This window comes from Oryctolagus cuniculus, chromosome 10 (assembly GCF_051225735.1).
Source record: "Oryctolagus cuniculus isolate XC-2025 breed Fujian yellow rabbit chromosome 10, ASM5122573v1, whole genome shotgun sequence".
In the NCBI taxonomy this organism is placed as follows: domain Eukaryota; kingdom Metazoa; phylum Chordata; class Mammalia; order Lagomorpha; family Leporidae; genus Oryctolagus; species Oryctolagus cuniculus.
Genome location: NC_142876.1, coordinates 124488417 through 124505002, shown reverse-complemented (window position 1 = coordinate 124505002; position 16586 = coordinate 124488417). Strand labels below are relative to the sequence as shown.

The 16586-nt window shown below is 56.9% G+C and overlaps 1 protein-coding gene across 37 annotated transcripts in view; it reads left to right on the top strand.

Annotated features, from left to right (window-relative positions):
* CNTN4 (contactin 4) overlaps positions 1–16586 on the top strand; it is a 730703-nt gene that overhangs the window by 615851 nt on the left and 98266 nt on the right. For all 37 annotated transcript variants that reach the window (XM_089305698.1, XM_089305711.1, XM_051831894.3 and 34 more), the window contains one exon: positions 7700–7850. In XM_089305698.1, the coding sequence (XP_089161824.1) occupies positions 7700–7850 (151 nt within the window). The remainder of the gene's footprint in view (positions 1–7699; positions 7851–16586) is intronic.

The following is a 16586-nucleotide window of genomic DNA, read 5'->3' as shown; positions in this document are numbered from 1 at the left end:
CTTACACAACCAGTGGATCAAAGAAGCAATCTCAGAAGAATTTTTAAAATACTTGGAGACAAATGGAAATGAAAATGTAAGATTTCTAAAGTTAGAGACATAGCAAAAGCAGTACTAAGAGGAATGTTAATAGTGATAAACGCTGACATTAAAAAAAAAAAAAAAAAAAACAAGAATGGGGCTGGTGCTGCGGCTTAGCAGGTAAAGCCACTGCCTGCAATGCCAGCATCCCATGTGGAAGCTGGTTTGAGTCCTGGCTTCTCTACCTCTGATCTGCTGTGGCCTGGGAAGGCAGTAGAGGATGGCCCAAAGCCTTGGGCCCCTGTGTCCACGTGGGAGACCTGGAGGAAGCTCCTGGCTCCCGGCTTTGGAGTAGCACAGCTCCAGCCATTGCTGCCATCTAGGGAGTGAACCAGCGGGTGGAAGACCTCTCTCTCTCCCTCCCTCCCTCCCTCCCTCCCTCGCTCTCGCTGCCGCTGCCTCTCTGTAACTCTGCCTTTCAAATAAATAAATATCGATTTTTTGAACAGATCAACACACTTACCAACTTTTGGTATACTAAGAAAGAAGACCCAAATGAATAAAGCCGTAAGTGAAAGGGACAGTGCTGTGTGACTGGTAGCACAGAAATAAAAAGGTTTATGAGAGACTACCATAACAGCAAATTAGATAAGCTAAAAAAACAAAGATAAATTGCTGGGTGCTACAGCCTCTTGAGGCTGAGTTACAGACACAGACTGAAGAGACCAGCCAGAACAGGGGAGAGCAGTCATTTAAACCCTCAACAAAAAAGCTCAGGACAAAATGTTCCATTGGAGAATTTTATCACACCAGAACTCTGCACACCCTTCCCAAGAATTAAGGGACAGGGAACACATCCAGACGCCTCCTCGGAGCCCAGCGGTACCCTGAAAACCGACCCAGGAAGAAACACAGGAAGATAACGGACCAGAATCTCTATTATTGATGCAGAAGTCTCCCCCAGAATACTTGCAAACTGAATTCAGTAGCACATGGACAGGAGTCTTCACCATGACACGTGGGATTTGTCCCTGGACTGCAAAGATGGTTCAACACCTGAAAATCAGGCTGTGTAATTCCCACTTGAACAGAACAAAGGACAGACCGCAGGATCCGCTGCACGGATGAGGAGGCAGCGTTTGACAGACTTAGTGTCATCTCATGACAACTTTCAGCGAAGTCAGATTAGAAGGAAACGACTTCAACCTAATAAAATACGTGCGTCCTGCTCAGCAGTGGAAAACCGGAAACTCCCTTCAGTATCAGGACCGAGGCAAGGATGAGCCTGCGCCTCAGCCAAAGCAACTAAACAAGAAAAGGAAAGTGTCTGTCTGTAGGTGACGTGATCTTATATGCAGACAAATCTAAAGTATCCATCAAAAAAAAAAAAAAAAAACAGGGTTAAAACTAATGAACTACGTCAGCAAAGTTGCAGGATGAAAATATGAACAAATTAATGTTTCTATACACTAACAATGGCCAATGCAAAAAAATTAAGAAAATAATTCTATTCATAATAGCGTTAGAAAAAAAAAAAAACCTGAGGAATAAACCTAACCAAGGAGGCAAAGACTTGTGCACTGGCCGGCACCGCGGCTCACTAGGCTAATCCTCCGCCTTGCGGCGCCGGCACACCGGGTTCTAGTCCTGGTCAGGGCGCCGGATTCCGTCCCGGTTGCCCCTCTTCCAGGCCAGCTCTCTGCTGTGGCCAAGGAGTGCAGTGGAGGCCATCCAAGTGCTTGGGCCCTGCACCCCATGGGAGACCAGGAGAAGCACCTGGCTCTTGGCTTCGGATCAGCGCTGTGCACCGGCTGCAGCGCACCAGCCGTGGCGGCCATTGGATGGTGAACCAACGGCAAAGGAAGACCTTTCTCTCTGTCTCTCTCTCACTGTCCACTCTGCCTGTCAAAAAAAAAAAAAAAAAACTTGTGCACTGAGAACTGCAAGACACTGGGAAAAGAAGTCAAGGAAGATGTAAGGAAATAGGAACGTAGCTTGTGTTTTGGGGTTGGGAGAGCTACTGTTGTTCACATGCTCATTCCGCTCAGAGCAGAATCCGTGCAGTCCCCACAAAACCCCACAGGAATTTCTTTAGCAGAAACAGAAGAACATGCTAAATCGCTGTATGTATTCTCCAGGGGCCCACAAGTCGTCAAACCTTTTTAAGAAAGCAAAGTGGAAGGCAAAACATAACCTGATTTCCACACGGATCACGAAACACCGTAATCGCAGGTGTGCTCTTGGCATAAAGGGAAACGTAGAGACCAACCCAGCACAGTGGTTAGCATCTGTGTGTGGCCAAACGGTCTTCCACAGGGAAGCCAGGACCACACCGGTGAGACCACCGCAGCCAGTGATGCCAGGAGGGCACACGTGCCGCACAGCCGGAGCCTTCCCGCACACCGCACGTGCACATCAGCGCACAGAAGCCTGAAGACCGGGAACCAGGAAGCAGGGACAGCCCAGGACGTTGTGTTTGGGAGTCTTGCATACGGCACCGAAAGCGTAGGCATCCAGAAACATGGAGAAAAGGGACTGTGTCAAACCTGAACGCCCGGGCGGCAGAAACAGCAGAGCAAAGTGGAAGCCTACAGGATGGGAAACGGATTTTCAAACCACATCCCTGTCGTACTCAGAATATGAACGGAGTCCCACAGCTCAGCGACAAATCCCAGCCCGATCGGAAACCAGACGCAGACTCAAGTCGACATTCTCCAGACGACATATACAGATGTGCAACAAGTGCATGAAGAGGTTCTCCGCCCATTCATCAGCGGGGAGGTGCAGACCAAAGCCACAGTAAGGTGTCACCTCGCCCCAGATACGGTGGCCGCTATTAGAAAATACGGACAACAGTAGGTGCTGGTCAGGGTGTGGAGAGCTTGGGACCCTTGCAGCTGCACACAGGCTCAGCTGGGAGGGCAGTGGAGGGAGGAAACCGGAACTCGTGCGCCGTGAGTGGCAGTGTTGAATAGCTGCATGCGGTATAGAAAACTTAGAAAAGTACACACAGAGGGTGGGTGCTCGGCCTGGTGGTTGAGAGAACGAGCTCCTGTCCGCTCGTTCACTTCACAGATGCCCACAGTGACTGCCCCGGGCGGGACCAGAGCCAGGAGCCAGGAGCTCAGTGCAGGCCTCCATGTGGGTGGCAGGGCCTGACTGCTGAGCCACCCCCTGACGCGTCCCAAGTTTCAGGACAGCAGGAAGTGGGGCACATTCTGCTGTGGGGTGTGCAGGAAAGAGGAGAGCGTGCGGGTTCTGCAGAGTGAGCCCGTGACCGGGGAGAGCTGGGCTCCCCGGGCCACCTGCACCGTCCCCTGTGCTCTGCGTGTGTTTTGGTACAGGTGGGGAGAGGCAGTTCTGTGCTGCAGCTGCCCCTCTGTCTCCCCGCTCAGCGCTCAGCGGCTTCTCCTTGGTAGCTTGAAGTTGCCAGCAAGCGAGTATTTGCACCCCAGGCATTGGTGGGTGCTGCACGCCGAGTCCCTGGGTGCTGTTTAGAGAGCCCGTTGTTAAGCTCCTGCCATCAGGACTCCGGGGTGATTCTGCCTCACTGGGTGACGGGTCCTTCCTCATCCGGCCTCATCTCTGGACCCAGGCCAGGAAGTTAAAGACGGCCTGGGGGAGAAAGGCGGTGATTGGCAGGCACAGCGCCCCGTGAAGGGCATCTCCGTGAGGACTGCGTCTCCGAGTTCCCCCCTACGGGTTCCGTGAGTCACATCTAATGTGTTTGCAGCACGGTGCTGGTCCAGGAATGTGGAGGTCCATGGTGTAAGTTCCCACCTTCAAGGAACTCGAGCCTAATCATAGTTACCAATAAAAACAAGAGCTACCACTCCTTAACCCCGGGAGTTTCAGGAATTGTCATTATCACAGTTGGGTGACTCTCCCATTCATGTAACAAAGGGTTCATAGTCAGTTATGAGACATCGCAATACACACTACTGGCCTGACCAAAGACGCGCATTTGTATGGGTTTAAGACACTGCAGGTACAGTGAGATATCACCAGTTTAGACTCACATAGATCAGTGTGAATACATATTTTTAAAAATGTGTGCTGTCACTCTGTTTTTGTAGATGGGATAGGCCAGAGGAAGCTAACAAGGGTTTAGCAGCTGAAATGCCCTTTGCAACGTGATGTGAGAGTGATTTTTAATCACATTTTAATCACTGTACAAGAATGGAGTTCTGAAATGCTTTTAAGGTGCTTTTCTTGGACAAAGAAAGCGGTTCCACCCATGTTTACATAATTAATTTTTGGCTTCCCAAACCAAAAAGGCAGTGCAGAGCCTGCTTGTTGGCAGCGGGAGCGTCCCGAGGTGCTGCAGTGGTGCCTGTGCTGTGTTTGTCAGTTTGCCAGGAACCTGTGGTGCGGCGTAAAGACGTGTCTCTCCCCAGCCCCTCCGCGGCCGGACGGCTCAGCAGTGGAAGGAGCTGCCGGCGCACACCCACCTGCTGGATGTCCAGGGCAGACCCGGGAGGCTGCATCCTGCATGACTGCACAGTTCCATAGAAGGCGTCATCCTCAAAATGACAAGATTCTAGGGACAGGGAATCGTGGTCTCGGGCTCGCAGAGGGCTCGGGACTGCAGTGGAGGGGCAGCCTGAGGAGGTCCTCCCGCACTGGGAGTCCGTCTCCATCTCTCCTGCTTGATTGGATCCATGCGGCTCGAGGGCGTAGAAGTAGACGCACACAATGTGCCCTCGGTCCTTGCTGCGGTCTGCTTCTGTATCGCGTTTGCACGGGCTGTAAGTGGTGTGGAAACTGGGTGAAGGGTCTTTGAAACGTCCTGCCTGGGCTTCTATTTCAAAATAAAAAGTTCTCTTTTTTCAATCTCTGGCTCTAAGACGTTTTGCAGCACGAAGTCCCCTGCTGGCAGTGGGGGCAGGGGTGCAGAGGGGCAGGGAGGCACGAAGCGTGTACGCGGGGCACATGTGTGTGCTGGGAACGTCGGGAACCACGCACGTGTGGTCCCACGTAACCCTCGACTTGTGACTGGAAGCGGGATCTTTCTGTCGGGTGAGAACTTGCCCAGGGGGTCGGAGCCCTTAAGCGCAGAGCGGCCGTGCTGGGAGACCACTGGAGCACGGACCAGCACAAAAGGGCGTGGCCTCGGATACATCAAGGGACACAGGACGCTGATTCCGGAATGAAGTCAGAGGCCTGTTGAGCGTCTCATTCCTGATCGGAGAGGGCTCCTTCGCAGTCTGCCCTTCTGGAGCGACGGACCGAGGAGGAGGAAGCGTTGCAGGGTCGCCTGCCTCTGGACAGCATCTCCCGGCCAGCCAGGAGCAGCCTGGGGCTCTCAGCTGACCCCAGCACCTTCCCCGCAGGGGCTGCAGTACTCGCGGTAACGCCGTCACCCTGGGCTGGCTTTTGTGGAGCCGTGTGGTAAGAGTAACAGATACCATGCGAAGGTTAAAATAATACGGGGCTCAGCAGCCGCCGCCTTCTCCATCAGCCGGTCTCCCAGAGGTGCGTCCACAGCCCAGCTGTGACAGGACCGCTGCACGAGTGTCCTCTGCAGTAGCACAGTGAAACAGCGACGTGCCGGCCGGGCACACCCAGCAAAGGACGCACGGTCCCACTGCCTCATGGGAAAGACGCGGAATCTCCAGTGTCCAGGGTTCCACCACTGCTTAAAATACCCTTGGTGTGGGTCCGAGTCATTTGGGTGAAAACCGATGTGCACTGCCTAGAAGACGTCTCTTGGCCAGACCTTTCTCGTAGGCAGCGGGATCAGTTGATAAGGGAGAGCTGGTGCCCTCATTCCAACACTGGGCAGGTGGCGCCCTCTAGTCGTCCACGTGAGAATTACTACCTGTCAGGCGCCTTCGAGGACGTCCGGGTGTCTGCACTACAGACAGAAGTATTTAGACCGCTGACGCTGTCCTTCCTGAACTGTGGGGAGGTTGCTGAAGTCCCAGCTTCCGTGGGCATTAGTTTCGGAAGTGCCAGCCAGGGCTGGGCTTTAGCAGTCCCCAGGAACCTCGGAGACCTCATTCTCCGTGTCAGACTGAACACATTCCACCTTTCCTTCCAGCCCCTCCTGGGCCAGTGTTTGGGGAGCAGGATGAATGTGAGGTCTAGTTAGGAGAAAGGGTGCCAGACACGGTCACCGTTGGCAGCCTGCCCTCCAGCGTGCCACAGTGCGTGCTGACGGCCGCCGCCGCGAGCCGGCTGACGTGCAGGGAAGCAGGTTGAGCAGGCAGAGGGGAGAGATGCGCACGCATAGCTGCATTTTCACAATGAGGAGTTCCAGAGAGCCTGCTCTTCAGACATCCACGAGGTGGATGCACAGAGGTGGCATGTCACAGACAGCTGAGACGAGCGCGTGTGCCTCTGTGTGTCTGACGCATGCCATTCCCGATCCTATAGAGGGAGTACGTGGGGTTTTGACAGACACGCTCACGTGTTGTGCGCCGTTTGATTTATGTAAACTCATTTCAGGTGCAGCTACAGGGTCCCTTCCAGATGAGAAATGCCTGCCTGGGCCGATAAAAATACATGTGTGTGGAAGGCTACAGTCTTAAGAAGGGTTTTACGTGATGCAGATTTGTAACTCTACAAAATACCTTAAAAAAAAACCTTCTGGATGACTTTGTTTTCCACGTTTTTGTATGAGTTTGGTTGTTTACCTAAGAGGAGTCTGTCCTGCTGTAACTCGTCTGTGTGGTGGAAATTCACTTCTCTGGGGTTGATCCGCGGGGACTGTGGCTCTAACACAGACACGGGGCTGCTGCTCAGAGGCAGCCCCTCCCACAACTCTCATCACACAGATCGTCCCGGACAAGGGGGGGCCCTGCTGCCCACGGTGCCCGCCCACCCCTCCTCGTCCTCCTAGGGCAGATGGGCCTTGCACGAGAGAGTGGCTCATCCCTGCATTCCTGCTCTGGGAACAGGCAGCACTGCTCTCACAGGGCCGCACGTGCGCCCCCTGCTGTCCTGTCCCCCGTGGCGACGTGCAGTCACGCAGCCGCGTCTCGAGGGTGGATGTGATTTGCCTTGTCACCACGCTTTGTGTTTAACCATGTTCAGTATGCGCGAGTGTGGACATCGCTTTTGTTGGTGTTCTCGGGATAGAGGCGCAGGTCGGCCTGCCCGGAGTCATCGTCCTGGGGTTTTTGTTGTGTGGTGTGGAGGCCGTGCTAGGAGCAATAGGGCTTGCACAGCACTGATTCACGGCGTGCCCCACGCAGAACTCCTGTCTCGGCTCTGGACTCCCTCCTGCCCCCAGGCACCGAGGGAGGAAGCCCCTGCCTACTGCAGTTGTCTGTTGAATCTTTCTGGGCCCGGACACGCACTGCGCCCTCTGTGCCCTGGGCCCAAGGCTCGGCGCGCCCCCGCGGCATGGGGAGCCGGTGAGAAGCGCCCCGTGGGCCTGCACGGCAGAGTAATGCCCTCGGGGTCGTCTTCCGTGTGTTCTGTTTGATTCTCTGCAGTTGTCGCTTTTTGCTGAGAGGAGGAGCCGCCTTTTCAGGACTCCTGGACAGGCTTGGGGGGCGGCGTGCGGGGGTCCCTCTGGCTGGAGTGCACACATGGTGCCTCACAGTGGGGCTGAGACCGCGCTCTCAGCGCCATGCGCTCCCGGGGGGAGGCCCCGTGCGCCTTCCACGGATCCTGTGGGCGCTTTCTCTTGCAGACCATCCAGTCTGGTCTTCCCTCTTCTGTCTTCCAGCCGCGGGTCCAGACTTTTCAAGGACGCTTCTGAAGAGAGTCACTCTGGTCCGAGTGGGCGGGGAGGCCGCCATCGAGTGCAACCCCAAAGCGTCGCCGAAGCCCGTGTACACCTGGAAGAAAGGACGCGACGTGTTGCGGGAGAGCGAAAGGTAACCGTGTGGGCGGGCGCCGTGCGGTCGGGTTCTGGTCAGCCTGCAGGCGGCCCTGGGCGGGCGTTTGCTTCCTGCTCCCCACTCTCGGGGTTGGCCAAGACTCTCGGGGTTGGCCAAGGACGGACACTGTAGGGGTGCCGCGTTCCGCATCAGGGTGCAGGGAGCCACCCTGCAGGGGTGAAGCCGCACCTGCCTGCGGGCGAGCAGGGGGCGTTTCTTCCCAGAGGTCCTCGCCTCTGCCTGTCCTCTCGCCCTTGCGTGCAAGCCCACTCCGCTTGGCTGTGACCCGGCCTCAGGTGTGGGCAGATCTGTTCGTGTCTCCCGCTCTGACTCTGAAGCGCTGCGTCCGCTCCCACAGCTCATTCTGCAGACACAGGATCCGCCACTCGCTTTCGCGTGGTCTGCTTCGTCTGTGTGACAGCACAGGGTTTCCTTCCTTACCTGACGCCGTCATCTTCGTGTTTCCTGTTAGGCTTGAATTACGTTTGAAATGCGCGTGGTTCCGCCCAGCGTGGGCAGGTGTGGGCTCTTTGGAATGCGTGTCAGGCGTCCCAGTGGCTCGTCTCAGACCGCTCGTGCCTGCCGTCCCTGTAAGAGATCCCCTGCTTTTCTTTCTTCTGTAATCCAGTCGGTTGGAAAATGGTAATTCTGCAGCAGTCTGCTCGTGGCCCAGAGACAGGATTCCCCCGCAGTGTACACGAGGAGTGTGTAGATGCTGACTCAGGTTGCCAGAGGGGCAGTAAGGAAGCTGTGAAGGTACGCACAGATGTACGCGCGACACGTGTGCACCGCGGTGTTTGAGTATACAAATTGGATCATTGCGCTGATGGAGTCCTTTACAGAAATCTTTGCAAATAAAGCCAATAGGGTTTATAGATTATTTACGGACGTACTGAGTTCATAATGTGCATCTCTCTGTTGCTAGTTTGTCCAGAAAACACTACAGTTCGTTGCTGGCTTGACATCCACCTGGAAAGTGAGGGCAGTTTTCATTTTACAGGCCGCATCCTCAGGTTCGTTTCCTTTTCTGCCTCCGTGTCTCCCAAAATGTGGTCTCTGGGTTGTCTGTAATAGTCGGGCATTTACCTCGAACATCATCGAGTCCAGCTGGCTGGCACATGTGTGGCTTGCAGCAACGCTACGTTTTTAAAGTTCTAAGTTAAAGATGATATAAAGAAAAATACCAGGAAAAAAGTTAACGTGGGCGGTAGACATGTCGAAACACATGGATGAAGGAAATGAGAGTGATATTGTAGGTCGGTGGGGAGAGAGGAAGCTGTGCTGTGGCAAACCCTGCGGAAGCTTAAACAACACAAGGCAGTACCCCTCCCGCTGCCTGCCCTCAGGGGTCTGCTGGGGGCTCCGCTGCCCTCCAGGCCAGGCCTGGTGCACCCACACTCTGCAACATTGCCTTGTGAGGGGCAACAGGGCCAGGCACGCACGCCTCTCACAGCCTGGAAGCCCGCACTTCACCTGGGCACCACTGCGTTGGCCACAGGTCACGCTGCCCTGCACCCAGCAGGTAGGCACGGCCTCACCGTGTGCCTGGAAGAAAAGACACAACCTGGTACTTCCTGCCGCGTCGCCACTGCTCGCCGCTGCTGTGGCGTGGCCGCTACTGCATGCTGACTAAGCTGCCCTGGGAAAATGGCATGGCACCCGGCCACCCCCAAACACTCTGTGATAAGTGAATTCAGTCCGTGGTTTCCACCCCGTCCGTGTTCGTTCTTTCTACTCCTGAGTGGGTGAAGAGGGCTCAGGTAGGCTTCAGAATTTACTTGGCACTGGACCGGCGCCGCGGCTCACTAGGCTAATCCTCCACCTTGCGGCACCGGCACACCGGGTTCTAGTCCCGGTCGGGGCTCCAGATTCTGTCCCGGTTGCCCCTCTTCCAGGCCAGCTTTCTGCTGTGGCCAGGGAGTGCAGTGGAGGATGGCTCAAGTCCTTGGGCCCTGCACCCCATGGGAGACCAGGAGAAGCACCTGGCTCCTGCCATTGGATCTGCGTGGTGTGCCGGCTGCAGCGCGCCAGCCGCGGCGGCCATTGGAGGGTGAACCAACGGCAAAGGAAGACCTTTCTCTCTCTCTCTCTCTCTCTCTCTCTCTCACTGTCCACTCTGCCTGTCAAAAAAAAAAAAAAAGAAAGAAAGAAAGAATTTACTTGGCACTAAAAATCTGTTAGAATGTAGGACACTCACGACCTCGGGCCTGCCCTAGGCTGAGCTGGGTCAGGCGGGACAGACGGGAATTCTGGCCTGCAGAGACGCTGGCTGCTCCACCGTGTGCAGACACATGCAGGCCGGCGGCCTCCCCGTCTTCACCTTTGCCAAGGGAAACTCAAAATGTGGACGTTGCTCTAAGCTCCAGCCACTGCTGTTCCGGTTTCAGCGTGAGGACAACACGGGCGTCCACACACAGGCGCGTGCGCTCTGGGCTCGCAGGCTTCTAGGTTCTGAGGCAGACTCAGACACAGACACAGCTGGGCTCCTCGTTTATGGAAAGAAAGGAGGAAAGACGTTGGAATGGTTTCCTGGTCAGAGGGGAGGCATTCTGCCATTCTCGGAGGAAGAGGATCACGGCTGGGCGACCCCAGGCGGGATTTGCGGGGAAAACTTTAGAACCCGCCGTGAGGAAAGGGTCGACGTGATAGCGCGACGTTGTCTGGGTCTGCCCAGGGCCAGGGAATGATTCCTGTTTCTCCTTTAGATAAAGAATCTTATGAACCAAAATATCAAGTTTTAGCATTGAAATGAAAACTCTGTTAATCTCCTAGGTACAAACTACTAGCTCCACACAATGAAACCAAACCGTGGTCAGCCCCGCTGTACGTCGTAGGCCTGTGTGGGGAAGGATTTGCCAAACTCTGCTGACCGTGGGATATTTGATTGGATTTAAGCCAGTCAGCTATCTACAAACAAGTTTACAGCGAACGTTTAAGAAGTGAGATTGTAGAAATCGAAACGTTTTTGTCTTGTTTAGTCACGTGGTGATGTACTCAGCTCAGTGGATATACATTCAGAAACACTAGTTTAATGGTAGCTATTAATTATTTTTTAAAATACGCTCATATGTGCTTGTTCGGGTTTTTGGTTGGACTAGAAGTTGCAAGCGCGTTGACACCGGCCTGGTCTGTATCAAGCTAAGCATCTAAGAGGGAAGACTGAGGGTTCGCAGCGTTGTTCTGGGGGAGCAGGTGGCACATATACAAGGGGGACTCGCAGGTGTGTGATGCTTGCCCGGCCGTGGGAGGGCGGATGCTGCCAGACAGCACGGGGAAGAGCGTGGCAAAGCCGGGGACCTGAGTCCCTAGGAGAGACCCTCAGCCACCAGGCAGGCCCAGGCACGCGGGTAACCAGACAAGGAAAGCTCCCACCTGCAAGAGGGCGGTCACTTTGCTACCTTCTTGCTTTTAGACTTGCTGGAGGAAGTCAGATTAGGGCTAGACAGTTAGAACTGAAAGTCTCAGAACAGAGAGATGGGGCAGGCGTTTGGCATAGCCATGATAGCGCTGCTTGGGACACGCGTCCCTGGGTTCGAGTCCTGGCTCCTCTCCCAAATGGAGCTTCCAGCTGATGCACACCTGGAAGGCAGTGGTGATGGCTGACGTTCTGGGCCCCTGCCACCCCCAGGGGAGGCCTGGCTCAGTCCAGCTCCTGACTTCTGCCTGGCTCAGAACCGGCTGTTGCAGGCATCTGGGGAATGGATCAGGAGATGGGGAGTCTCCGTCTGCCTTTTGAGTAAATTCAATGTTCAATTTAAAAGGTAGAAGAATCATAAAACAGTCTACATTCCTAGAATTTACAGGGACTTAGAAAACCGTCCTTCAGCCGGGACGGGCCACGCAGCTCCCAGTGCAGGAAAACCAACTCAGAGCTGGCCTGCGTGCTTGGGGCTCATTGGCTCACGTCCCTGAGAAGACGGGGTGTGGGGCCTGGTGCTGGGCGTGGCTGGGCCCCCGCCCCCCTGTCACCCACGCCTTTGGCTGTGCCGGCCTCAGTCTGCAGCAGGTGCTCTCAGGATGACCGCCGGCCGCCCCACGCCTGCCGCTCTTCCAGCGTGTCCCAGGAGTTCCAGGTGGGGTCCCGGGGGTAGGCCGGCCTGCCTCGCTGCGGGTCCCCTCTGGCCAGGCCCAGGCAAGGAGCGTGTGTGGTGTGCATTGTGCAGGTGCTTATCCCAAGGGGCCTGTGCAGAAGCATGGGGTCCGGTGCTGTCCCTTGGAGAAGAGGGGCAGACCCCCGGCCCAACCCGCACTGTGACCTGCAGCCTGCTCTCACACGTGCGCACGCGCACACACCGCCCGACATCTAGAATGGCAGAGGCCGCCTGACGTGGGAACACGGTGTCCTCGCCCGCCTCCTCTCCGTGGGCCTCGCTCTCTGAGCTCTGCTGACCACAGCAGCTCCTCACCCTCCTGTCCCCCCACTGCAGGCTGCTCTCATGTCCTCTTCGTTTTTAAGCTTTGTGAAGCCGAACGTCCCTGTTGCGGTCGGTTCCTTCCATGCTTTCTGAGCGGTGCCATGCAGGGTTCAGAGCGCTCATCCATCTCTGCAGGACTGGGGTCTGTGTTACTGTCCAGTGCCTTCTCTGAAGAGGGAAAATGACCTTCAGGGAGCTTCGATCGGATGTGAGGCAGCCGAGCACGGAACACCTCGTTCTGACCACCTCCCGCCAGTGGTCATTTTAAAGAATTAACCAAAAGCTTAAAGGTGGGGGAGAGGGGTTAGTTGTCTGGAAAATTCAGTTAGATGACGCAGTTTACTTCTCACTGAAGCCGAAGGCACGTGGCAGACATCAGTGTGGCCACTGCTGTGTGAATGCCGCGACCGCCCTCACTCGAGAGCCTGTCCTCCAGTCCAGATCTTGGTCTAGTAGTTAGGTGTGGGGCCTGTGGTCATAATGAGGTGTGGGGCCCGGGGGTAATAGTGAGGTGTGGGGTCTGTGGGTAATAGCTGTGGGGTCTGTGGGTAATAGTCAGGTGTGGGGTCTGTGGGTGATAGTGAGGTGTGGGGTCTGTGGGTAGTAGTGAGGTGTGAGGTCAGTGGGTAGTAGTGAGGTGTGAGGTCAGTGGGTAGTAGTGAGGTGTGGGGTCCGTGGGTAGTAGTGAGGTGTGGGGTCAGTGGGTAGTAGTGAGGTGTGGGGTCTGTGGGTGATAGTGAGGTGTGGGGTCTGTGGGTAATAGTGAGGTGTGGGGTCCGTAGGTAATAGTGAGGTGTGGGATCCATGGGTAATAGTCAGGTGTGGGGTCTGTGGGTGATAGTGAGGTGTGGGGTCTGTGGGTAATAGTGAGGTGTGAGGTCAGTGGGTAGTAGTGAGGTGTGGGGTCCATGGGTAATAGTCAGGTGTGGGGTCTGTGGGTGATAGTGAGGTGTGGGGTCTGTGGGTCATAGTGAGATGTGGGGTCTGTGGGTAGTAGTGAGGTGTGGGGTCCGTGGGTAGTAGTGAGGTGTGGGGTCCGTGGGTAATAGTGAGGTGTGAGGTCCGTGGGTAATAGTCAGGTGTGGGGTCCGTGGGTAGTAGTGAGGTGTGGGGTCCGTGGGTAATAGCGAGGTGTGGTGTCTGTGGGTAGTAGTCAGGTGTGGCGTCACGCCGGCGGCTCCCGCCAGGCCTCAGCCCTGCAGCCGGGCATCCGGATTTCAGAGCAGCCGGAGTGTTGTTCACGCGGGTGGCCGTCTTGGACGGCATCTGGAAGGGCTGAGCCGTGCCCATCTCCTGAGGGGGAAGGTGGCGGACGGGCGGGCTTTAATGACACCTCGAGCGGAGGCTTGGAAACAGACAGGAGCAGGACAGGACGCCTCCTTGGGGTCCGGCCTCAGCCTCGGAGGCGGGCAGTGCCCTGGGTGACCACAGTGGGCACCGGGAGGACGAGTCCAAGTGAGGTCAGGAGGCTCCCATGAGCACTGTGTGGAGGGGAGCCCCGTGCAGGGCTGGCTCCTCAGGGAGCTCAGAGCGGCCGCACAGCCCCGCCCCTCTGCCCACTCTCTGTTGTCCTGGGACCAGTGCCACCGGTGCCCTGCCCTCGCAGTCACTTCTTACTGTCAGCCCCGCCTTCTCCCCTGCACCCAGTCAGAATGCAAATCTCATGAGAACAAGTGCACACACACGTGTGTGTGTGTGTGTGTGTGGCTTAAACAATACAAGCTCAGTATCACACAGGCCTGGGAGTCAGAGCACTGCAGTGGGTCTCCCGAGTGACCCCCAGGCTCCTGCAGGGCCATCTGCAGCTGCCAGCCGGCCCTCCCGGCATGGCCCCGCCCTCCGTGGTCCCAGCTGGCAGTGATGAGTGCCAGGCCTCCTGTGAGCTCCCTGCGGCCTCCCTCTCCTGTGCCGTGGTTGCACTGGGCCGGTCCTGTGTGCCGTTCCTGTCTGACTCCCGCCCAGAGTGCTCACTGGCCTGGAGCAGGTGCACAGGAACGCACGTCTAGTGGGAAGCGGGCCGTGCAGGCCTGGGCTGGGCCATGGAGCTGTGGCTCTTGGTGTTGGAGACAGGCAGCTGCGGATTGAGTGGTTCATCCAGAACGAACAAGGAAGGAGCCCTGAGGGGCAGCCGTGTTCAAAGACTGGATGGCAGTGCCGTCTGCGGGGAGGAGGGGGAACCATGAGGAGAAAGCAGCAGACAGAAGCCGGTGGCCGGAAGGTGCTGTTGAGGGGCCCAGCACCCTGGTGGCGTTGGGAGCCTGGGCCCCACCAGGGCAGGCAGATGCCAGCCACTCGGGAGCGGCAGACACGAGCAGAGTCCAGTGATGTTTGCCTGCCCCTAACCCTGCAGTATAATCAGATCTAGGCTCACACTCTCTGAACACTTTCAACTCGGGAATAAAATCCATGCTCCCGCCTAGAGACAGTGACGTCAGCCTTAGAGGTGAAGTCGGGTCGTGGCCCCATTTGCCTGTCTCCCCAGAGGCCTCTGGAGGAGTTGAAATTCACGGGAGAAGTGGGAGGAGGCCCCAGCAGGCACCGGCAGAAGCCACACTGTCTGCTAGGTGGGACGCCCAGGCCTGCAGACAGGAGTGTGGGAGGGTAGGGTGGGGCGGGCAGAGGCGGGAGCTGGCGGGCGTTCGCCCAGGAGGCCGGTGCAGAGGGGAAGTGGATTGCTCCCGGCGCTCTGTCTCTACCGCGAGGCCTGTGTGTGCTCTGGTGAGAAACCTGCCCTCAGCATCTCTCTCAGTGGCTGCCGAGCTGCGGCACTGTTATTAGGAGCTGCCCTGGGGAACAATTATGATTTTGCAATAATTAGAGGCGGTTCATCTCCATCATAATGGAAATCCTGCCTCGGAGGCAAAACAACATCAGGGCAAGCGAGCGTCAGCGTCAGCGTCAGCGTTGGGCTGGACCCCGCAGCCTGCTCGTTGGTGCCGTGCAGGTGGAGACGGCGCTTCGCCTGCTTCCAGGTGCAGACCCGGGATCTCCACCTGTCTCTCCCGGGGCCCCCTGAGTGCAGACCCAGGCGTTCAGGGAGCTGTGACTGATGGCGCCACGACGCTGGCCACCACACGTTTGCCTGTGACCCAGCCCTGGGGAGCCCCCTGAGCTCCCCACAGCCCCGGCTTCTCTGCTCTGTGCTCTCCCTTCAGCTGTGACCGCGAGGACCACACTCAGGCAGCCGGAGACCTTGTCCTGTCCGTGCAGCAGGACCTCTTGGGAAATGGAACACGGAATTCTTTCAAGCAAGGTCCCCTTAGGAACGCTCTGGGAGCTGCTCCGTCCTCTGCCTCTGTCCTGCTTTGCAGGGCTTCCTGGCTCTCTTGGGAACCTCACAGCTGTTCAGCTCCTTAGCTGGTGTCCTTGGCACCGGCCTCACCAGGTCTCTCGGGGATGGAGCCGGCTGCATCGTACCTCTGTTTGATCCCATCAGACCTTTCATAGCTGGGTTCAAAGCAGGCAGGGCTTAAAGACAAAGGCTGCGCCTCGTGTCTGGGTTGTCCAGGGAGGGCCCTTTCCTCAGCTTGCATTTCCCCCCGGACACCGACAGGGCCGTGAGGACAGCGGCCATCTGTGCTGGAGCACACAGGTCCCCAGTGTGTGTGCAGAGCCTCGAGGGGAGGGGACCCTGGGTGGTTGTGCATGAAGTGAATGGACCGGCCGGCGCCGCGGCTCAGTAGGTTAATCCTCCGCCTTGCGGCGCCGGCACACCGGGTTCTAGTCCTGGTCGGGCGCCAGATTCTGTCCCGGTTGCCCCTCTTCCAGGCCAGCTCTCTGCTGTGGCCCGGGAGTGCAGTGGAGGATGGCCCAAGTGCTTGGGCCCTGCACCCCATGGGAGACCAGGAGAAGCACCTGGCTCCTGCCTTTGGATCAGTGCGGTGCGCTGGCCACAGCGGCCATTGGAGGGTGAACCAAGAGCAAAGGAAGACCTTTCTCTCTGTCTCTCTCTCTCTCACTGTCCACTCTGTCAAAAAAAATTAAAAAGAAAAAGAAATGAATGGACCAGGCAGCCAGCACCTCATGCTCGCAAGGAGTTGGTGTAGAAGCCGGGACAGCTAAGGGAGGGGGCCGAGAGAGAGATCTGCTTGGAAGGAAAGGGGAGAGAGTTGAGCGGGGGAGGAAGCCTGGGGTGGGGCCGAGAGAGAGATCTGCTTGGAGGGAAAGGAGAGAGAGTTGAGCGGGGGAGGAAGCCTGGGGTGGGGCCGAGGCAGGCGGAGAGCAGCGAGGAGCTCCCGCTGCCCTGGGACTGGGACAGGCTGTAGAGGAAGGACCTGGCGTCCCTGGTGGTCCCTGCCCTGCCCAGCCGGGTTCCCTG